The 24,932-nt window shown below is 43.5% G+C and overlaps 1 protein-coding gene across 4 annotated transcripts in view; it reads right to left on the bottom strand.

Moving 5' to 3' along the window:
* The window catches only part of MLLT10 (MLLT10 histone lysine methyltransferase DOT1L cofactor), a 122,101-nt gene that overhangs the window by 72,786 nt on the left and 24,383 nt on the right, over nt 1-24,932 (bottom strand). For 2 of the 4 annotated variants that reach the window (XM_072154188.1, XM_072154190.1), the window contains exons 5-8: nt 20,455-20,564; nt 10,113-10,216; nt 7,989-8,082; nt 1,820-1,915 (exon numbers count right to left, since the gene is read on the bottom strand). In XM_072154188.1, coding sequence (XP_072010289.1) covers nt 1,820-1,915; nt 7,989-8,082; nt 10,113-10,216; nt 20,455-20,564 — 404 coding nt within the window. The remainder of the gene's footprint in view (nt 1-1,819; nt 1,916-7,988; nt 8,083-10,112; nt 10,217-20,454; nt 20,565-24,932) is intronic. The other 2 variants (XM_072154191.1, XM_072154189.1) reach the window with 1 other exon arrangement.

The following is a 24,932-nucleotide window of genomic DNA, read 5'->3' on the forward strand; positions in this document are numbered from 1 at the left end:
GGAGAAGATGTAATTAATAACACCGTCCCAACACCATGGAAGCAACCAATCCGATAGCGCCTGACAGGCTCAAGGAAAGTTCAGCTAGTAAAACTCTACAGCTAATTGGATGCCACGGAGTATATCGCCTTCGCTATAGCTGCATCATAGGAGGACTAAAAGGTGTTACATAAAAATGGCTCAATTATGTTCACCGCCAAGTAGTGGGCAACAAGAGCCCGGAGGATGAATGGTGTCATTGAGTAGAGTTCTTCCAGGGAAGGTGACGAGAAGGACGTTCATCAAGCCCCTTGGTCTCACACCTGGGGCTCACCGACAGTCGTGAAACCACTACTGAAGAGACCACCAGGGGTGAAACTAGTCATGGGGAGCAAAGGGCTGGAGACGTACAGCTGTTCTGAAGTTACTGCTCCTGCAAGGACTCCAAAATCTGCAGCTGTGAGTTGTGGGTTCACAACAACCTAAGGGTGCGGTCACAGAGTGCGTTCATGGCCTGCTCTTGGCCTGCTCTTGGCCTGCTCTTGGCCAGCTCTTGGCCAGCTCTTGGCCTGCTCTTGGCCTGCTCTTGGCCTGCTCTTGGCCTGCTCTTGGCCTGCTCTTGGCCTGCTCTTGGCCTGCTCTTGGCCTGCTCTTGGCCTGCTCTTGGCCTGCTCTTGGCCTGCTCTTGGCCTGCTCTTGGCCAGCTCTTGGCCAGCTCTTGGCCAGCTCTTGGCCTGCTCTTGGCCAGCTCTTGGCCAGCTCTTGGCCAGCTCTTGGCCAGCTCTTGGCCAGCTCTTGGCCAGCTCTTGGCCAGCTCTTGGCACGTTTACCATTTGTGGCTTCCAAATCAGAACAAAAAGATTGTACCTGTTAAAATCTAACTGCCTGATCCTCTCGTTCTCCCGACTTCAGCAGTTTGAAGCATAGGTGCACTTGTCAGACAATCAATTAAATTTCTCTGGCCACTTTTAAAAGGACATCTACCACCAGGATGAAGGATCGTAAAACCAAGCACACTTACATGCAGGCGTGTGTCCCCTTTGGCAGGATCTGCTCCTTTTTTTAAGCTTCTTATGCCCTGGTTTTAACCAAAAAAAAAAATATGCAAATGAGCCCAAGAGGCTCTGGACTCAATTAATAGTTATAAAGCCCAGAGCCCTGCAAGCATAATAAGCATAATATTTGCATAATAAGACTTTGTTTTGTATAAACAAGGGCATAAGAAGAGCAGATCCTGCCAGAGGGGGCACACACCAGTATGTCAGTGTGCCTGGTTTACAGTCCTTCATCCTGGTGGTAGATTTCCTTTAAGAAGATCCATCCAAGTTATGAATTTAATATTTCTGCAGCAAACCAAAGACTGAAGTGGTTCACATGTGAATAGGGTCAGGACTCAACGACTTCTTAAAAGGAAAATTTCCAATCAAAGTCTAAGATTATTTTTTTTTTAAGGACCGTGGACAACACATCTTATTAAGTATATTAAGTGAATATCTTCCCTTTCGGACTGTGCTGCTCCTCAGAAGAACAATTGGTGGTGTGTGGCCTTTCTGGCATTTACGAGGCATCACTACCATGTATCTTAGTCCTATGTGGGCTGCAAACACAAAGATCCTTCTCTTTTTATATCCGACAATCCTGAGAGCGCGGTGGATGTCATGAGCCATGAGCCGAGTCTAGAAGCACATGCACGGGGTTGGGGAGCCGGCACTACGTCATGCGGACATCACTTTGGATGACAGTACAAGACTAGAGGCAAAAGCTCAACCAATACATGGGAGGAGGGAGAGGTCACGATGAGCGCGGCGTCCATGCACGCCAATACAGCCAATAAACTTACTGTTTTCTCCTTCTCATGAGGTTTATCCTGAGAGTGAGAGGAAGAATCACTTAAACTCTGATCAAATGATCTACTAAAATCCGGTTTGCCTTTTTTCTATAAAAAACACAGCAACAAAATTAGAAATAAGAACCAGAAAAGTGCTGGGACTATATACTAGAGGGGGGGGGAATTACTAACGTGGTATCACACCCTGAGGTGCACGATGCTACCCACAATGCGTCAGATCACAAGAACTCCAGAAATCTACTCTAGTACCCGGGTAACACTGGTTCAGGTATAAAAGGTTGTTCAGCCAATAAATATATAAAAAAAACAAATGACATAAAATTAAATTAATCCTGTGGGGTTTTTTTTAATCAGGACTCTCCCTGTCAATCACTGTGTGTGGGAGAGGTAATCAGGACTCTCACTGTCAATCACTGTGTGTGGGAGGGGTATTCAGGACTCCCACTGCCAATCACTGTGTGTGGGAGGGGTATTCAGGACTCTCACTGTCAATCGCTGTGTGTGTGTGGGGTAATCAGGACTCTCACTGTCAATCACTGTGTGTGGGAGAGGTAATCAAAACTCCCACTGTCAATCACTGTGTGTGGGAGGGGTAATCAGGACTCTCACTGTCAATCACTGTGTGTGGGCGGAGTAATCAGGACTCTCACTGCCAATCACTGTGTGTGGGCGAGGTAATCAGGACTATCACTGTCGATCACTGTGTGTGGGTGGAGTAATCAGGACTCTCACTGTCAATCACTGTGTGTGGGAGAGGTAATCAAAACTCCCACTGTCAATCACTGTGTGTGGGAGGGGTAATCAGGACTCTCACTGCCAATCACTGTGTGTGGGCGGAGTAATCAGGACTCTCACTGTCAATCACTGTGTGTGGGAAGGGTAATCAGGACTCTCACTGTCAATCACTGTGTGTGGGTGGAGTAATCAGGACTCTCACTGCCAATCACTGTGTGTGGGAGGGGTAATCAGGACTCTCACTGTCAATCACTGTGTGTGGGAGGGGTAATCAGGACTCTCACTGTCGATCACTGTGTGTGGGAGGAGTAATCAGGACTCTCACTGTCAATCACTGTGTGTGGGAGGGGTAATCAGGACTCTCACTGTCAATCACTGTGTGTGGGAGGGGTAATCAGGACTCTCACTGTCGATCACTGTGTGTGGGAGGAGTAATCAGGACTCTCACTGTCGATCACTGTGTGTGGGTGGAGTAATCAGGACTCTCACTGTCAATCACTGTGTGGGTGGGGTAATCAGGACTCTCACTGTCTTTCTCTCCTAGGAGTCCTGTCAGGATTTACATGTAAATTTACTTGCCATTTACTCCAAATCTTAAACCTCTCTACCACAACACTAAGCTTTTCTCTTCAGTGTAGTTTTGGAGCAGATTGCTCTAAAATTGCAGCAGAAATCACCTGACAAGATAACATAAAGGACTTTTTCATGCATACATTGCATATGTTTTTAATTTGGTCCCTCCAAATCAGAAGAGGAAAGACAAATCTAGGCCGCAGCATTTTCCTTTGTTCTCAGTCCATGTTATATTAAAATCCTTCGGTAGGAATCAGAATTTCCTCATTTCTATATATCAGTCTTCAATGATCTAAGGTGAAATATTTGGAGTTCCACCCACATTAAGGGAAAAAAATGTATAGTAAAGTAGGTTGGAAATCAGACCGGTCGGAGTTTAGGAATAATCAATGAGAATTTGCCGGTGACCCCTAGAGCTCCTAGTCCTGACACACAGAAGACAGGACACAGGAGGACACCACATAGGAGTAAATAACAGGTTTTAGCTCTTTCAGGTAGGTATGCACCCTTTAATAACACTGTACATTACATACTGATGAGACTTTTCTCCCAAATCAAGTAAAACTGTGGTGCCAAGAACTTCATGTGACCCCCAGACGCATCCATCCTATTCCCATCCCACAATGGGTATGAAATGTCCAATCTAGAATTCCTGCTTTTATGTAAAATCTCATCTATTTACGGTTTTAAAATTAAAAAACACCTGCAAAGTCATGTGAAAATGAGCAGAGAAGAGTCTTTTTTTTTTACCCCTGAAATGAGTCACTTTTAGAGGCTAGCCTTTCCAATGTTTTAATACCAACATTTGGAGAGGAAAAAAAAATATATATCTGGAGCGCAAATTCATACACTATACAATGATCTATTGCCGCAAGGTTACATTAATAAATTAATTATTAATAAATTAATAAGGTGAAACCCCACATGGCGTCCACTGCCACTTCAAATGATCCTATCTTCTGTTCTACTGGAGCTTGAACCATTTGGTATCATATTAAAGAATCTCATCTTACAGATTGGATCCAGCTTGTGGTTCTGTGACCTGTAGAACGGGACAATCAAGCAGTAAATAAGGTAGGTCAGAACTGGATTTTTATCGGCACCTCACTTTTTCAACTATACTTATCTCTGGTTCCGTCGCTCCCAGATTTACAAGCCTGATGCGATCTGAAAATTAGATCCTTATCTTTAATATGATACCATGTTTCTAGGAGCTAGGGGTCTCTGATGCCTCTAAACTTGACTCATCTCGGACAAAATATGACTCTTCTCTGCTCATTTTCGCAAGACTTTGGGGATGATTTATTTTACAAGTAAAAGGAGAAGATTTCACATAAACAGGAAATTCTAGGAAGGATGTCTTTTACCCTACCGGAGGGAAATAATGGATTTAAATGGGTTAAAATCAGTTGTGTTATTGGAACTACTATCAATCACTTTTTTTCCGACCACATCTATTTCTTCTTCTTATACCCATATGAAAAGATAGATAGAGAGATATATAAGGGAGAGAAAGAGAGAGAGAGATATGAGATAGATAGATAGATAGATAGATAGATAGATAGATAGATAGATAGATAGATATGAGATAGATAGATATGAGATAGATAGATAGATATGAGATAGATAGATAGATATGAGATAGATAGATAGATATGAGATAGATAGATAGATATGAGATAGATAGATAGATATGAGATAGATAGATAGATATGAGATAGATAGATAGATATGAGATTGATAGATAGATATGAGATAGATAGATAGATATGAGATAGATAGATAGATAGATAGATAGATAGATAGATAGATAGATATGAGATTGATAGATAGATAGATAGATAGATATGAGATATGAGATTGATAGATAGATATGAGATAGATAGATAGATATGAGATAGATAGATAGATATGAGATAGATAGATAGATATGAGATAGATAGATAGATATGAGATAGATAGATAGATATGAGATAGATAGATAGATATGAGATAGATAGATAGATATGAGATAGATAGATAGATATGAGATAGATAGATAGATATGAGATTGATAGATAGATATGAGATAGATAGATAGATATGAGATAGATAGATAGATAGATAGATAGATAGATATGAGATTGATAGATAGATAGATAGATAGATATGAGATATGAGATTGATAGATAGATATGAGATAGATAGATAGATATGAGATAGATAGATAGATATGAGATAGATAGATAGATATGAGATAGATAGATAGATATGAGATAGATAGATAGATAGATATGAGATTGATAGATAGATAGATAGATAGATAGATATGAGATATGAGATTGATAGATAGATAGATAGATAGATATGAGATATGAGATTGATAGATAGATAGATAGATAGATAGATAGATATGAGATAGATAGATAGATATGAGATAGATAGATAGATATGAGATAGATAGATAGATATGAGATAGATAGATAGATATGAGATAGATAGATAGATATGAGATAGATAGATAGATAGATAGATAGATATGAGATAGATAGATAGATAGATATGAGATTGATAGATAGATAGATAGATAGATAGATAGATATGAGATAGATAGATAGATAGATATGAGATTGATAGATAGATAGATAGATAGATAGAGATATATAGATAGATAGATAGATAGATAGATAGATAGATAGATAGATAGATAGATACGGTAGATATGAGATAGATAGATAGATAGATAGGAGATAGATAGATAGATAGATAGATAGATAGATGATAGATGGATAGATAGGAGATAGATGGATAGATAGATATGAGATAGATAGATATGAGATAGATAGGAGATAGATATGAGATAGATAGATAGATAGATAGATAGATAGATAGAGATATATAGATAGAGATATATAGATAGATAGATAGATAGATATATAGATAGATAGATACGGTAGATATGAGATAGATAGATAGATAGATAGATAGATAGATAGATAGATAGATAGATGTAGGTATAGATGGATATATAGAAAGAGATTTACCATACACACATCTGAGTGTCACCTCCTATAAAACTGTCAGGGTGAAACACGGGCCGCGTTGGTAAACGACCCTTAACCTCAGCATCCCCGCGTTACAGACATCTGATCACTTATCCCGGAAAATACATTAGAAATGCTCTCATTTTGCTTTTGTGATATAAAAGGAGGGAAAAAGGGCCCTTGGCCAGGAAATGGTGTGAGGACAATGCAGGGATTGAGCCCGCGGAGGGTAAAGCAGTTTATTCCGGCGCACGTTGCTCCATGATCTGCGTAAAGAGCCCTTTGTGTAATCGCCTTCCATACGTCCCAACTATGCGCAGATTACACTGTATATAATCGCCCTGTAAATGGATTATACATTCCCGCATTACCATGGATATTAAAAGGACACATTCCAGAAGGAAATATGATGTGTCCTGATATCAGGCGCGCCGTCCCATGTTCTGTGTCACGCGTCATCCTTACGGGGTCACGGCGTACGCGCCGCCTGTCGCTATCGGGGGGGATTATGGCAGTTTTAAAGAGGAAGCGTCCACTTTATAGCTTTAAGCTACTAATAAGCCAGACAGCCTATCTATCCGACCATCCGGGGGGGGGGGGGGCGGAAGGGGAAATAGTCCCCGTGATATCCTATGAGGCTCAGGAGACCCTCCTCTATACTGTAGGACCCCCAAGGATCTACGGATATCTAAGAAGTGATGCTCAAAAATGTGTTTCTTTATAAGGAATTACAAGTATCTATTGAGCAAACCCCATCCCCCTCCCCCCTCCCCCCTCCCCCTCCCCCCGCCTCCTCCCCGGTTTTTCTTTTTAGTAAATCGGATCTACCATCAAAATTCAGCACGATAAACCAGGGACACTTACTCATTAATCCAGGTGCCATGACTTCTTATATTTGTTATCCATGGCTTCCATCCTCCTAAAATTATGCTAATAAGCCAGAAGGGCTCTGGGAGGCATTACAGTAGCCTGTCCATGCCGTACAAAGCTTCACAGGCTGCTACACTGTGCAGAAGCATTTTCCCCGTCTGCTATGCAATATTACATCAAGGGGGGGGGGCGGAGTGCTGAGGGAGCAAAGGGGAAGTGAGAGACAGTGTAATAGGCTGTGAAGCTATCTGGTGATACTTCCCCAAAGCCCTTTTGGCTAATTAGCATAATTATTCAAGTTGATTTTAGAAGGAGGGAGGCTATGGATAACAAATATAAGAGGATTACCACAGTCCCGGTGCCTGGGTCTATGAGTAATGTCCCTGGTTTATCAGGATGGATTTTTATAGTCACTTTCCTTTAATGTACAATATATATATATCCAATATCCCTATTTAAACAAAATCCAGAATAATTACAAGGCACAAAATAGAATGTAAATTATCTCTAATCTGACAATCTGATAACTGCCCCCGTAGTAAGGGGTAACATGATGTTACTGATGGGTGGTCTGTCAACTCAAAATCTGAAAAGCCCCCCTCCAGTCGTGTTCAATAGGGGGTAAAGCCTCTTGCTGGAGGAATAACTGCATCATGCACTACATCTGTGGTTTTCATGGTTTTATCATAGCTAAGAGCATGGCAGAGCACCACACGTGGATAATACCCGCAGTCCAATACACAGAACGCTGTATGGACCCACCCTACGGGCGCCAGATGAACACATTATACATCCAAATACAGAGACAGACATCGACGCGGGGGAAGAAGGGGAAATTATTGGGACCAGGCACCTTGTTCACCCCTTGATACTAGAAGTAACGACCTCACGCATCCCATTCCCCGTAACACAACACAAACATCAGTATTAGACATTGTAGCGCCGGCGCGGATCCTTACCAATTTACTATAGTGGTATTTACAGTAACCGCAGTACTGCACATTGTCTGCTCCGTTCCCTTCCTCTTCACAAAGAAGTCCTGCAAACTGTGCGCTGAAACAACAAAGGCCGGCCATTAGGAGAAGACATTACACATCAAAGATAAGATGAAGGACTGTATGCAAATGAGCCTGAGGGGCTCCAGGCTCTATAGGTTTTAATCAAGCATGGAGCCCCTCAGGCTCATTTGCAAATAGTCTTTCATCCTGGTGGTAAATGTCCTTTAAAGAGAACCCGTCATGCAAAATAACCCCCCTAAACTAAATCTATTTTCATAAACTGCCATTAGAGAGCATTGCCTCTATCCCTTCATTGTCCCTCTACATGCCTGTAACCCTAAGCAATGAGGTCCTAAAGCTGTATGCAAATGACCTGTGAAATGTCCAATGAAGCATTAGCATATTCAAGCTGTCCACTCTATTCATGATGGGAGGCACAGCCACACCCCCAGTGCATGACTGACAGCCTGTATAATGATGTGAGGCTGTATAATGATGTGCTTCCTGGTGCTGGCGCCCCCTGCAGCCTGTGTGTGCATGTGTGTGTGTGTATAGGAGAGATACAGCAGCTCCAGGCTGCAGCCATGTTACAGCAGAACATGTCAGATACATGTGTAGCTGATGTCTGTGTCTCTGACCTGTATATTAGGAGGATGCAGCATGTCAGCAGATGCAGCACACACACTAGCAATACTTTACTATACATTACACACAGACATGAGCAGGGGGAGTAGAGGGGAGGGGTGATAAAAAATAGATGATTTTACAATGAATAATGTATGAAATAACTAGATAAAGGCTGGGATGGGATCCTTGTGATCTGCTCCAACACGTAGTGGTGACAGGACTAGTGACACAGACCTGATGACAGGTGTCCTTTAGAGGAATAGGGGATATCTTTGCTGATCGGTGGGACCCCACTGGATGACGGGAATGGGGGTCCATTGTAAAGGAAGAGACAAGCCGGCTGTGCTCCTGCTTCCCTACTCATCCCTATGATGCTGAGCGCAGTACTCGGCTACTCCCGTCAGTGTCATTGACTGTGAATAGAGCAGCCATGCACATGCTCCGCCGGCCGCTACATTCATGTGGGTCCCATAGGACCTTCCCCGATCAGCAAGTTATCACCTATAATGTGGATAGAGGGAAAACTTGATGTGGCTCCACAACACCGTTAAGACCAAATATATCACATACATATTTTAAGACAAAGTTATATCTTCAAAAGGGGTTTCCCATAAAAGAAAGTTCTCAAATTGTAACCCCCTAGTGATGTTTACACAGTAAAGATAATTTTTCACCCCCTTACTTTACAATTTTACTGAGTTTTATTGGTGTTTTAGCTCCAATCACTCAGTGATGGTCAGTGCAAGATCCCAAAATGTGGACGGGGACTCTCTAAGCAGACACTTCATGATCGTTCTGTGCTATGAGATGCTGTGTGATTACAATGTGCTTAGATTATCAGGGTACAGGGTTTATATACACTTGTATTTATTCTATGAACATTCTACTAGTATCTGACACATAGAAAAAGAGATGAGACAGATCAGAGTCATTAGATGGATATAACACACAATGACACACACCAGCTCTGCTATCTCACCTATAACAAATAGAGCCAGCCCTGCAATTTACTTCCCTCCCAGATATAGACCTTGTCTGTCTGTAGTTAGTAGACTACGTCTCTGCACACTACTGCTTGTGAATGAGCTGGTCTTGTTATGCAGGGGGCAGAGAACACTGCAGTGTGCAGACAGGAGAAGCTATTCATGAGAAACAGACTGCAGTCAGAAGATTTCAGGTCGTATCCAGGGGCAACCAAAATTGAAAACACCAAGACTGATAAAAAATAGGTTGGAATATCTGTAGATGCTGTATTTTTGTTAATAAATATAGAGAATGTTTTATTTTTTATCCTGAGTACATTTAATAATCTTGTATTTGTGGGAATACCCCTTTCAAGGGTGGCACTTAGTATGGTATCAAAGGGGTTTAGAAGTTCTTTCCTTACAGAGAAGCAGTGGCGAGCCTTGTGATCTAGAAAGGAGGTCATCGTATATCACTAAACATCTGACAACTTACCAAGTAACATGAAAGGCTTGTCGACAACCATGTTTATTGCAGGTCATACAAGCCCCGGTAGCAGCTTTGCTTTCTCGTCCTTGCTCATCGCAAATATAACAAGTCTACAAAAAAGCAGAAAAGGAGTAATGGTGAGTACACAAGTCATTAGAGGGTTACATGGCGTTTATGAGGTTGTTGTATACCTGTGATCCCCCTCACTAGGCATCGATACAAGGCTAAAAACAAAGCATCAAGTCTCACTTAAAGGGGTCGTTCACTTTCAGCAAAATTATATTGTTTGGGTAACGAAAAGCTGTAGAATTTTCCAATATACTTTCTATATCCATTCCTTGCGGTTTTCTAGATCTCTGCTTGCTGTCATTCTGTAGGAAACTTCATTGCTTACTTCTAGTGGATAGAAATCTGTCCCCGGTCAAGTGATATCACACAGGTGCACAGCTTGTTATATCCCTGGTCATGTGATGTCACACAGGTGCACGACTCGTTACATCCCTGGTCATGTGACGTCACACAGGTACATGGCTCGTTACATCTCTGGTCATGTGATGTCACACAGGTGCGCGGCTCGTTATATCCCTGGTCATGTGATGTCACACAGGTGCACGGCTCGTTATATCCCTGGTCATGTGATGTCACACAGGTGCACAGCTCATTATATCCCTGGTCATGTGATGTCACACAGGTGCACTGCTCGTTATATCCCTGGTCATGTGATGTCACACAGGTAAATGGCTTGTTATATCACATCACACTTCTCCGATTTCCTTCTTTGATGATAAAGAGCTGTGCACCCGCATGTTCAAAACAAAACCATGGACAGATTTCTATCCACTGGAAGTAAACATGGAATCTTTTATTATTATTATATATATATATACGGTACATACACACACACACACATATATATATATACACACACACATATATATACACACTTTTCCTTCCGCAAACAATATCAATTATTTGCTAAAAGTGGAGATCCCTCAACTAAATGAGCAAACCAAGGGCAGTCCATGACAGTCCATAGCCCGCAGTAGAAAACCAGATATAAGTAGTAGCGGGGGATGAAATATTGTGGGTCCCCGGTCATGTGAAGACAATACGGCTTACAATAAATAACTCTGCCGCGCCAGTCAAGTGAATCTCTACGAGGAAGCGCTCGCGCCAGTGATTTGGTAGTTTAGTTGTCGGGCTGGTTGTGAGCCATGCAAAGAGGGCAAAGAGTGGCTGCATTCCCACGGGAAGAGGACACCTCCGGCCTTCTTGTAGGAAACAGGTTTCACTGTCCAGAAAGGCTTTAACCCCTGCGACGCCGGCGGAGGCGCTGATGCTTGGCGGCGCGGCTTTGCACAGGTCTATGCCTTCATTGTAGCCCTGGTTGAACATGGCATCTCTCCCCTTCGGAGGCCTCTAGGTCTGGTCTTTTATGAGACAGAAATCACTTGTGTGCCCCAAATCTGCGCTGGAGACTTTCCCACGTTTGTTTGTAAATGACAATCTATGGAGAACTTGGCCTGACCTGAAAAGGGGGGAAGGAGGAGGCGGGAGGACAACGTTCCTCTTTAGTGGCCTCCTCAAATTATATGGTTTCACCTCGTGCCGCCTGACAAAACATTACACCCGTAAGGTGCGTTACCCGTGCAAAACGTGGGGAAAAAATATCTCCATCAATATTCTCAGGAGAACATAGCGGGCGTTACACAGATCTACATGGAGCCACCAGCAACCCAAAAATGGGGCGATAGAGGGACCGCACAAGGAGAGAACCCATCAGAGGCTTCTGAAGTATACAGAAATAATGTATAGATCTATGTGTGTATATATAAATATATATTATTCATTTAAAAGTTTACCCTTTTCGCCAAATGCGATGTATACCACTATAAAAGTACATATGTACTAATAATGTAAATGTATACGTATTTCTACATGTTGCAAACCAAACAATATATTGCTACTTTTTGTATCAATATGCAGCAGTCAATAAAGTTTGATGTTGAACTATAAATATATATTATTCAAAAAGTTCTCTATAGGTAAAAGTGAAATCTGATTATCTTAATTAGGATGAGGACTATATAGTTTTATGCTTTCTTTTATCGCTATTATTTGAATACAGTACAGATATAATGGAGAGAGGCCTGAGAGCGCTATGAAAACTGGACGACAGACAGAGGGATAGAGAAACGACACAAAAAGCGCTATAAAAAGAGTCACGGAACAAGCAAACGACAGAGATAGAGAGCACAAGCTCAGTGGGCATAGAGAGCCTGAGCGCTGGGGTGCCCATAGAGAATGCACGCTAGAGAGCCATGTGGGGGCCAATAGAGAGCAAACTAGGGAGCCATGGGGAAGGCGATAGCGAGCTACGGAGCTATGGAGGGCTGATAGAGAGCATAAGCTAGCAAGCCATGGGGGCGGGGGGAGAAAGCAAGCGCGAGATAGGGAGCCATGGAGGGCCAATAGAGAGTGCAAGCTTTGCAAGCTAGGGGGGAGGGGAGGGGCGGACCGTGAGCTAGGGAGCTATGGAGGGCTGATAGAGAGCATAAGCTAGCAAACCATGGGGGGGGGGGGGGGGGGAGAAAGCAAGTGTGAGCTAGGAGCCATGCAGGGCCAATAGAGAGTGCAAGCTTATCAAGCTAGGGGGGAGGGGAGGGGCGGACCATGAGCTAGGGAGCTATGGAGGGCTGATAGAGAGCATAAGCTAGCGAACCATGGGGGGGGAGAAAGCAAGCGTGAGCTAGGAGCCATGGAGGGCCAATAGAGAGTGCAAGCTTAGCAAGCTAGGGGGAGGGGAGGGGCGGACCGTGAGCTAGGGAGCTATGGAGGGCTGATAGAGAGCATAAGCTAGCGAACCATGGGGGGGAGAAAGCAAGCGTGAGCTAGGAGCCATGGAGGGCCGATAAAGAGTGCAGGCTAGCGAGCTATGGGGAGGGGGAAATAGCAATGGAGAATACAAGCTAGAGAGTCACGGGGGACCGATAGAGAACGCAAGCTAGCGAGCCTTAGCCAATAGAGAGTGCAAGCTTATCAAGCTAGGGGGGAGGGGAGGGGCGGACCATGAGCTAGGGAGCTATGGAGGGCTGATAGAGAGCATAAGCTAGCGAACCATGGGGGGGGGAGAAAGCAAGCGTGAGCTAGGAGCCATGGAGGGCCGATAAAGAGTGCAGGCTAGCGAGCTATGGGGAGGGGGAAATAGCAATGGAGAATACAAGCTAGAGAGTCACGGGGGACCAATAGAGAGCGCAAGCTAGCGAGCCTTAGCCGGCAAATACAGGTCAAGTTAGTGATGGTGGGCCGGAGATCGAGAAGGAGAGTGTAAATATGGATAAGACAAAAGCTAAAAATTGAGAGTCTTAGAAAGCTACAGAAAGATGGAGAATACTATACATAGGGAAAAAAACGCTATGTCTCTCTCCCTATAGACAGAAAAATGGAAAGCACAAGCCAGAAAGACACATCCATAGGATGAATAATATGCATTTCCATATAATATTATGAACGCAAAAATAAAGAACTTTTCCAATGATAGCGGTTACCCAAAAGAAGGCAAAATAGGTATAAAAAAATAAAATGAAATGATGGGTTTCTATACTGTAAACACGTCTGATATATACAAGGTGGGTAGAAGTAATAAAGGTAACAAAATATCCTATAAATCAGTCTATGCTATTAGTAATGAGATCAGCAATCACCAGGCTCTGGCGTGTAAGGGTTAATAGTCATGTCCCCCTCCCTCCCCCCCCTTTTTGTTTTGGGGTGAATTCTTCCTGGCTGATGTCTGTGCTGGTGATTTGGGCAGGTTTATTTGTCAATGACAATCCATGCATATTCCTACACACATCAAAAGGATGGAGAAGTCTCTTCCGTGTCTCCGGCGCAGATTCCCTCATTTCCTGTTGCCGTCTGCTCCAGCGTCAGATTAAGCAGCAATAATATGAAAAAATCCGGGAAGCAGCGGCTCCGACATATGGAATTTTAATAAACCGCTTTGAGACAAGATCCCCCAGCCTCTCCTGGAGCAGCGGCCGTGCACGTACAATTATGTGGCGGCCGCTCTGCAGGGGAAAGCAATTCTTCTTTGTTTTAAAGAAAGAGAATTTTTTTTAATTTTTTTATATATTTTTTTTTTTTTTAAATTACTAAAACGGGAAGTGAAAGACTTAAATGAAATCTGCAGACACCAGGGATAGAATTAGCCGCCGTTCAATCTGCGCTCCCCACATAGATGACCCCCGTTACCGTTATGGCAGGTCTCTCCGTAATATAGCAAAGTGTGTTGTATGTATTAAGGAAATCCCCAGGTGACACCGTAACCCTATAAAGATTACATCATGAGCTACTGCGCAGCCAGAGCCGGGACTGACAGACGGATCGGGTCTCCATATCACACATATTAGTCTTCATGCTCCCTCCTGCCATAATTCACTTATATAAAATTGTTAAGAAGCAGGAAGCAATGCGCTACAGACGTAGAGGAGCTCAAAATGAAAAAAAATAATTCATAAATTTATTTTTATTACATTTTCGGAACAAGATAAGGTGTGCAGCCATCTTGCCTGAGCAGCATTTGAAGATTTGCTAAGAACCCATGAACTTGTATCCTTCTATGGTGGACTTCTAGTGCAGACTTGTTGTGGGCATGCTCGGTGACCTGGGCAGAGGTCATTGTGCAGGGAGGGGGGGGGGGAGTTGTTCGGAGCGTAAGATATAATAATAAATAATAATTCTTTATATATAGCGCACACAGATTACGCAGCACAGAGATTGTCACACCGGTCTATAAATGTTAGCGGTCCTATTACTCCGACCCCTGAAGTGTCAGCCTATTATACGCAAAGGGTTAAAGGGGACCGGTAAGTAGATTCGGGACCCCTAAACAAAAAAAAACGGTCGGGGTCTTCTACCTGATGGAGAATTGCACATAGTGATGATTAGGTTGGCAATGGGCATTGTGCATACACCGCAAGGCCAAACTCTGGTCTCTAAGTCTCTGGACTCCCACTACAATCAATTATAAAAACTACTACAAACCATCGGCACCCTAAAATCTACCACGTGGATGCAGTGTTTGTAAACCAAGTACTCTTACATACTGGTGTGTGCCTCCTGAAACAGGATCCATTCTTCTTTTTACATCTAATAGCTTAGATTTTGGAAAAAACTAACATCTAAAATTATCCAAATGAGCCTCAGGGGCTCCTGGATAAGTCTCAGAAGCCCCACCTGCCTCTGTAGCCTGCTACTATACATTCCGTTATGCAGCGTTTCTGCACCCCCCCCCCCCCATTTCGGCATTCAACGTCAGGAATAACCGTTTTTATACTCTGATAAATCAGGCATTTTGGGATGTGGTGATATCTAACACGCTTATGGTTTTTTTTAATAGCAGCTCTAGGGAAAGGGGGGGCGGCTGATTTGAACTTTTAGATTTTACTATTTTTTTTTTACTTTTTTTTTTAGACCTCCAAGGGTACTTTAACCCTTGAGTGATCGATCGCTTCTACCACCATACTGCAATACTACAGTACATGGCAGCTTTGCCATTCATTTGGCTGAATAACAGGTTTGGGAGTCTAGTATAGACTCATGGCTGTCACAGTAACCAATCGCCTATTCATTCCCCCCCAAAAAAAACAGTGAGTGGCGATCAAATCCAATATGGCGGCGCATACGTTCTTTGTGGGTGTCACATTGCGGCTTTGTATGTGCACGAGACCTTACCACGTGACGTACCGGATGTTCCCTATTGCAATAAAGGCTAATAAATGAATAAATAACTGCGCTCATATTCCAATAGACGTCCCATAAATACACAGGACACAGAGAGGGAAAGAAGAAGAGAAGAGGAAACCCCCCATGTACAACCCATAAAACACCCCGCCACCTCCAGATGACACCCCCAGTATACACAACTGTTTTGTACATCGGAAAATGCTATAATTCCGTAGGAATTTTTTCCAGAGGGGTTTATAATATAGAAATTGCAAAGCAGGAGTGTACTTTATGATCTGTGAGATTTCTCTACAAGTCGGGTTATTCCTTTGAGCCTAAAAATGCGAGCAGTGTTATAAATGTCTACTGTGCAGTAGTGTAACCCCCCCGGCGCTGGGGGAGGCAGCACCTTTACCAGCCCCCGTTGATCTACCGCCAGCTCCAGCGCTAATTTCACATATGCTGTTCGGGAAAAGTAATTACATTAACACAAGTACAAGCAGCGCCTGCGACAATTACAGAGTAAGACATTAGCGCGTGTGTCAATCACCAGCGAGCACTCGTGCAACGCCAGGAGCCTCAGACGTCTCGTAAGACAAGTGTGAGCTACGGACCTGGACATTCAGGCAGACAACTGGCCGGAGCAGACGCCTTCCTGCTTTGCCCCGCCTACAGTCGGACAAAAAAAAATGTAAATCCCGCCTCTTTCTAAGGTCCCCCCCCCCCCCCCACGTCCCATGTGATCTTTGGATGAAAGTGGAGCGTGGCAGTCAAAAAGTAGGGGGGAACTGGATCTTTATCTGCAGTTTGCATTTCCAACTATAATTATAATAAACAATAATTATTATTATTATTCTTTATTTATATCGCGCCTACAGATTACACAGCGCTGCACAGAGATTGTTAAATCACTCCCTGTCCCCATGGGGTTCACAATCTAATCAGCCTACCAGTATGTTTTTTTGGAGTGTGGGAGGAAACCGGAGGAAACCCACAGAAGCACGGAGAGAACATACAAACTCTTTGCAGATGTTGACTATGTCTTTAGCTGCCTGTATCACCGGTTCTGTAGCTCACAAAACCAAAAGAGGAGATTCTTATACTTAATATTACACCAGCAGAATGCTTCTAGGTGCTATAGAACAGTAGATAGGGGCGCATCTAAATTGCCCCCCCCCCACTCCAAAACCACTAAACTGATTCATCTCATGTGACAACGAGGTGAGAAAGTGCCTCTGCACAATGCAACAGCCTGTGAAGCTACAGCATGGAAGGGCTCTGGTAACACCCCTTCTAGGCCATTAGCATAATTTTAGAAGTTGATTTTAGAAGGACGGAGGCCATGGATAACAAATATAAGAAGATTACCACAGTCCCGGTGCCTGGATCTGTGAGTATTGTCCCTGGTTTATCATGATGGATGTTGATGGGAGATTTCCTTGAAAGGCAGTGGACACGTGTTATAAGGGATTGTCTTGAAACAGGAATCGCCTTCTCGTCCAATCACCAGCTGAGGCCGTTTAAGATAATGATCAGCGATTGGCTTAGGGGAGCTTCCAGGAATTAGGGGACATCAGTGACCACTTACATGTAGTATATGGGACAACCCGCTATGCAAGGCTTAGGACATCTTTATGTACATGGCTATGATTTAGCATCCACGATACTGGTCTCCATTATTAAGAGACTGATCATATAAGCAGACAAAAAACAATGGGTTAATTAACCCTCACCTGCCCACAATTACATTCATGTCCACAGCATCTTAATAAATCCCAGTATTATTAAATTCTCAATTCATCACATTTAATCTCCGCGTGTGGAGCTCGGCCTCTAGGGGCATGATAGTACGTACAGGAGCCTAAAGGGGTCATTCAGCAAAAATCCCACAAATCGCTCATAACCGGCAGACATTTGCTTTTCCTTAGTAATTTTCCCTGGATCAATAAATGCCGTTTGTGATCCTCCGCGAAATGAGATTTATCTCTAACTGCAGCAAAGGAGGAACGGCTGTCAGTCACGGCAATAAGGTGGGAATTTGCACATTTATGAGGTTGTCCGCTTCTGAATGAGCCGGATCATTATAGTGAAAATAAATTAATAACAATCATCATCATCTAAATGATAAGTCCGGGAGTTTCGATACATTTTGTCTTCACGGTAATAGCAGCGCAAATCGGTAAAAATGTGATGCCATGTTACAGAATTATGTGAAATGGTGATATAATACAACATAACACAATATAGAATAACACCATATACAGGCGGTCCCCTACTTAAGGACACCCGACTTACAGACAACCCATAGTTACAGACGGACCCCTCTGCCCCCTGTGACCTCTCTGGATGTTACTATAGCCCCAGACTGCAATGATCAGCTGTAAGGTGTCTGTAATGAAGCTTTATTGATAATCCTTGGTCAAATTACAGTAAAAAATTTTTTACTTTTTGTCACTGGGACAAAAAAAAAAATTGTCTAGAACTTCAATTATAAAATATACAGTTTCGACTTACATACAAATTCAACTTAAGAACAAACCTCCGGACCCTATCTTGTGTGTAACCCGGGGACTGCCTGTATGTCGCTTATAGCGCTCTCACAGCAGTAACTGCAATTCCCAAAGACACACCCCCCCCTGTAAGTCACATCTCCATTGAAGTCAAACTAAAAATCAGGTAAATGGGAGCTGAAAGACCCTGGTTTTCCAAGTTCCTATAGCTGGCTCCTGCGACTATACCAAAAAGAACTGGTGACTATATAGCGCTATGCATCAAGAAGTCGTATAAAACATCACTAACTCTACGGATCAGAAGTGTGGTGTGCCAAAAAAAAGGCTATATATTTCAATACAAAAAAGAAAATTCACTTAAAGGGGGTTTCCCACGAAGAAAAGTTAGGCCCTATCCACGGGATAGGGCAGTGGTGGCGAACCTATGGCACGGGTGCCAAAGGTGGCACTCTGAGCCCTTTTTGCGGGCACTCAGGCCATTGTCCAAGGACAGAGTTCACCAAACACTGAATCTTCCTGCAGTACCAGGCAACTTAAGAGAGTCTGTCCTCAGCTCTATTTTAAAGCGACACTTTATTGGCTGTTTGGAACTGCGGGGAAAGTAAGAAGGTGTTGACAAAAGTGCATTACCTTTGTGGGTCATCTTGCTGGACCCACCATTTCATCCTGTACAGGGAGACCCTGGAGAGAAGGTACAATGATAGTTTGAATTTGCCTTCCTTCTGTCAACTGTATTGGTGGCCTCAGGCGGCCGATACAATTGAAAGATGTGGAAGAGCAGGTAGCAGTAAGTTACTGTATAAAATTCCATGCTGGCACTTCACGGTAAATAAGTGCATTTTGGATGTAGTTTGGGCACTCTGTCGCCATAAAAGGTTCGCCATCACTGGGATAGGGCCTAACTTACCAAGTACAGCGCTCACCAATCCCCGTCAGCTCCATAGAGAGCCTTACCTATTTCAAGTTAAAAGTTTCTCATCAAACTATTTCAAAGTAACCTGCAAATGAGCTGAGAAGAGTCACTTTTTGCCTGCGATAAGTAACTTCATCAGCCTATATCTTGGGCTCTATAGCAACGCAAACCCTGCTGGTATCATATTAAAAGACAAGAATTGGATCTTTCCAATTGCAACATCGCCGGTGGCTCTTTGTGTTACAGAACAAGAGATACTGACAATTTAAGACATAGTGGAGAATACGAGCTGCAGATAATAATGCTCATCTTTAATATGAAAACGCTCATAGTTATAGAACAAAAGAGGAGGGCTTCTCTAGAAGACTCTCATCCTGCCACCTCTATAAAAGGGACTCGTCTGACAAAAAGTGACTCTTCTCAGCCCATTTGCATTTGACGTTGGAGGAGATTTTCTATGCGAAATGGGTGAGATTTTACATAAAAGAGGTAAAAGAGTTTAAACGACATCTATCACCAGGATGAAAGACTGTATGCAAATGAGCTTGAGGGGCTCCCGGCTCTATAGGTGCTAATGGAGCCTGGAGCCCCTAAGGCACATTTGCATACAGTCTTTCATCCTGGTGATAGATGTCGTTTAAACTACTCTTTTTTTCTGCACACAAAGTCCCGATGAGAAGAGAACGGGTTAATTGCAGGTATGTATTTTCATTTCTCAAATGGGCTGAATGGGGCTTTATATACATATATTGTATAGGATGTTTATGTTTTGTGTTGTTGTTATGTTTTATATTATATATTTTAATAAAAAGATCTACAGGTTGATCTGCTCCAATTCCATCCAAACTGGGGGGTGGACATTCATAAGAGGCGGGATTTACACTTTTTGTCTGACAGTGGGCGGGGCAAAGCAGGAAGCCTTCTGCTCCGGCCAGTTGTCTTACTGTCAGGACATTAAGTAGGAGGATGGGGGACATGGGTGATGTCTCGAGATTATTTTCCTTTAAATTGGAGTTTAAAATATGAGTATTTCTTAATTTTTTCATAAAATATATATATTATATACACACCCACATATATACATATAATTTTACACATATTATTTATATTTACTTATTTTTAGTACTTCTTCCTTTTCCCGTGTCTTCTATCACTATGTGTCACTATACGTCCCTCCTAGACAATAAACATTTAAATTTACCTTGTTGTATCTTTCATGTGGCACCGACTGTAAGACAATGGGCTCCATCGTAGAAACATTAGCAAACTGGACTTCTGGAATATATAGTGCACAGACCACATGAGCCCAACCTGAGAGAGAGAAGAGTCTGTTACTACATGAGCCACAAGGGAGTCCTGAGAAACCAAGGAGAAACACAAAAAAAATCTATTTTTTAGGCCTCAGAATGTAACTATATTGGGGGGAGGAGTGGGGTGCTTTGATAAGGATCCACATACAAAAAACTGCTCCCGCTATGAAGGACAAGTACTTCGCCTGCCTCCTATTTACAGGCTTTGATTATGTCAAAAATGCCTAATTTCTGGTTAATCTCTAGAATGTTACATCTTAAGCCCCACCCCATTCCTGCAAAACCACACCCCTATATACTTATTCAGACCTAACCCACAATCACTGAACTGAAAGGAACTCAGAATGTCCGATCAGTTCAGTGATTCTATGTTTGGTTCTGGAAATCCTGCAAGGTTCTAAAGACCCACACATTAATACCACTCCCCGCCTGTATTTAACTGCCTGCATCTCCGGTTCTGTACCTCCCAGAACCACAAGCCTGATGCAGTCTTACAGTAACAATTTATATCTCGTTTTTAAGTACTATAGAACTGAAGATAATGACGCCTGAAGTGAAAATCCTCCTAGAGCCCATAAAAGTGACTTGTCTGAAGCAAAAAGTGACTCTTCTGTGCTAATTATAACATGACTTTGGAGGCAATCTTATTTTTAGGTAAATGGTAAGATTTCATATAAAAAAGGGAATTCTAGAAAGGCCATTTCAAGCCCTACTGGAGTAGTTCAGCGGTACTTCTTTAAAAGGGAATCAACCATCGTAATTACTCATGATAAACATGATACACTTACTGAAGGCACAGTGACTGTGGTGACTTCTTATATTTGTTATCAGCCTTTAAAATTCTGCTAATGAGCCAAAAGTGCTCTGGGGGACGTTACCAGAGCTGCAACTTCAAAAGCTGTTACACTGTCTCCCCCCCCCCCTGCTCCCTGAACCCTTTCCCCTCCCCTCTGCCAGCTGTAATCTCATACAGTGGGAGGGGGGAAAGTGCTCCTATAGTGTAATAGCCTGCGTAGCTACAGCACAGAGGGGATTTGGTAACACCACCTGCCCAAAGCCCTGCTGGTTCATTAGCATAAATTTAAAGGGGGCCATGGATAACACATATAAGAAGACTACCACAGTCACGGTGCCTGGATCTATGAGTAATGTCCCTGGTTTACCATGATGTATTTTGATGGTAGATTTAATTTTAAATGATATGTATGGATCCATGTATGGATGTTTAAGGGGCATCTACCACCAGGATGAAAGACTGTATGCAAATGAGCCTGAGGGGCTCCACCTATGGATCCTGGATTCCTTAAAGATCCATACATGGAACCAAATATTATTAAAATGAAATTATTATTCCACATCTATAGGCGCTTGGTGAGTGTTTTCTGTGCACGGACTACCAGTCCCTGGGATTTGGCTAGTAATGGCCACACAGTAGGGCGCACCTGGGGAATACCGTACGTAATTTCAGCCAATTTGTCTTAATATATTTCCATTTTCGGACGCCAAAAACTTGATCGGAATCCACAGCCGATTTAGACTTGAAAGCGATCTCGGTAGCTCGCGGCGATGTCTAAACGCTCTGCCGCCAGGCGCCATTTCTCCAGTGTAATTAATACTAACCGTGAGCGAGAGCCTTCTATACACAGCAGGCAGAAGAAGGGGCTCGAACGCGTGGAGCCGCTTGAAATGAGCTCCAATATGTTGGATTATGGAGAGAATCCGCTCTAAGTCATAATGTGAGCGCTGTGCCTCCAGAATCGCCTATTGTGGCCCTGCCAGAAACAGCAGCAGATTTCTGACGACTTTAATAGCCAAAATAATTCTGCAAGACTTGACTAGCGGCCAACTCCGAGTCCCCGAAGGTAAACATGGGCTTCAGTGGCAAAAGCAATAAGTCAATATACTTCTCAGTGTTCTGCTAAAACACATATGGGATTGTCTGGTGTTATTCCCTCGCTCGGCGGAGACCAGATACTTACGGAAGGAAAACTCATGTCTGGCCTCGCACTGCCAAGAGCGGAGATGGAGGGATGCAGGACGGCAAAGAGATAGAAAAAGGGAGGAAAAGCACCGGCAAATACAAGACGTTTCTTAAAGGGAACTTTAAAAAAACAGACTGGTTGTAGAGTAGCATGTTATAGAGCAGCCAGAGCAGATTGACACTAAAGAGCTCTGTATGAGCATGTATATAGAGCGAGTGGTCAGTCACTAACCAGGATCACAGACTGGACTGCTAACCAAAAAAATTAAAGGGAATGTAGATGTAAAGTAATTTTTTTTCCACAAAGCTATATATGAATCTAGTAAGTTCCTCCTGCTCTATAACATGATACCTGCAGATTGTACATAGTGTCCTATCTGCTCAGCTCCTCCTGCTCTATAACATGCTACCTGCTGGCAGGACACTATGTACAATCTGCTCAGCTCCTCCTGCTCTATACCATGCTGCCTGTAGATAGGACACTATGTACAATCTGCTCAGCTCCTCCTGCTCTACAACATGCTGCCTGCAGAGAGAACACTATGGGGGTCATTTATTAAGGGCCCGATTCGCGTTTTCCCGACGTGTTACCCGAATATTTCTGATTTGCGCCGATTTCCCCCGAATTGTCCCGGGATTTTGGCACACGCGATCGGATTGTGGCGCATCGACGCTGGCATGCACGAGACGGAAATCAGGGGGCATGGCAGAACGAAAACCCGACGGATTCGGAAATAACGCTGCATTTTAAAAAAAAAAAAATCTGTCGCGGAGTTTGCACTTACCTTCAATCAGCCCGGCTCGGTGAACTCCAGTGCGTTCCGATGCTTTTCAGCGCAGCAGCGCCACCTGGTGGACGGCGGAAGAACTACCTTAATGAATCCCGGCCGGACCCGAATCCAGCGCAGAGAATGCGCCACTGGATCGTGAATGGACCGGGTAAGTAAATCTGCCCCTATGTATCATCTGCGCAGCTCCTGCTGCTCTATAACATGCTTACTGCAGATAGGACACTATGTACAATCTGCTCAGCTCCTCCTGTTCTATAACATGCTGCCTGCAGATAGGACACTATGTACAATCTGCTCAGCTCCTCCTCCTCTATAACATGCTTACTGCAGATAGTGTCCTATGTACAATCTGCTCAGCTCCTCCTGCTCTATAACATGCTGCCTGCAGATTGTACAAAGTGCCCTATCTGCTCAGCTCCCCCTGCTCTATAACATGCTGCCTACATAAAAGGGACCCACAAATCAAAAGTCAGACCTTCACGTCCCGGTTTGCGGCTCTATAACAATTGGCCTGCAAATAGGACACTGTACACTCTGCTCAGCACCTCCTGCTCTATAACATGCTGCCTGTAGAAAGGACACTATGTACAATCTCCTCAGCTCCTCCTGCTCTATAACATGCTGCCTGTAGAAATGACACTATGTACAATCTCCTCAGCTCCTCCTGCTCTATAACATGCTGCCAGCAGATAGGACACTATGTACAATCTCCTCAGCTCCTCCTGCTCTATAACATGCTGCCTGCAGATAGGACACTATGTACAATCTGCTCAGCTCCCCCTGCTCTATAACATGCTGCCTGCAGATAGGACACTATGTACAATCTGCTCAGCTCCCCCTGCTCTATAACATGCTGCCTGCAGATAGGACACTATGTACAATCTGCTCAGCTCCCCCTGCTCTATAACATGCTGCCTGCAGATAGGACACTATGTACAATCTGCTCAGCTCCCCCTGCTCTATAACATGCTGCCTGCAGATAGGACACTATGTACAATCTCCTCAGCTCCCCCTGCTCTATAACATGCTGCCTGCAGATAGGACACTATGTACAATCTCCTCAGCTCCCCCTGCTCTATAACATGCTGCCTGCAGATAGGACACTATGTACAATCTCCTCAGCTCCCCCTGCTCTATAACATGCTGCCTGCAGATAGGACACTATGTACAATCTCCTCAGCTCCCCCTGCTCTATAACATGCTGCCTGCAGATAGGACACTATGTACAATCTCCTCAGCTCCCCCTGCTCTATAACATGCTGCCTGCAGATAGGACACTATGTACAATCTCCTCAGCTCCTCCTATGTACTTGTAGAAGCCAAACATATCCAAATAACTTGTGGCCAGAGGCTGATCCCAACATCTAAGGATGAATCCAGAGCGAGTGTCGTCTTCTAGTTTATTATCCCCTAACAGGACAGAAAAGCAGCGAATCCACACACTGTACAGTGACCATAAAATGTTTCCATAGAAATTCTCCTAGGACAATGACATTTGTACAAAGTGCACATTGTTATATTAGGAGTTAATTCTACATAGACGCGGCATGGATGGCCATAAATATGGGTGAATGTAATAATAATAATAGATCATTGG

The sequence above is a fragment of the Engystomops pustulosus genome, chromosome 5 (genome assembly GCF_040894005.1).
Source record: "Engystomops pustulosus chromosome 5, aEngPut4.maternal, whole genome shotgun sequence".
Taxonomy (NCBI): domain Eukaryota; kingdom Metazoa; phylum Chordata; class Amphibia; order Anura; family Leptodactylidae; genus Engystomops; species Engystomops pustulosus.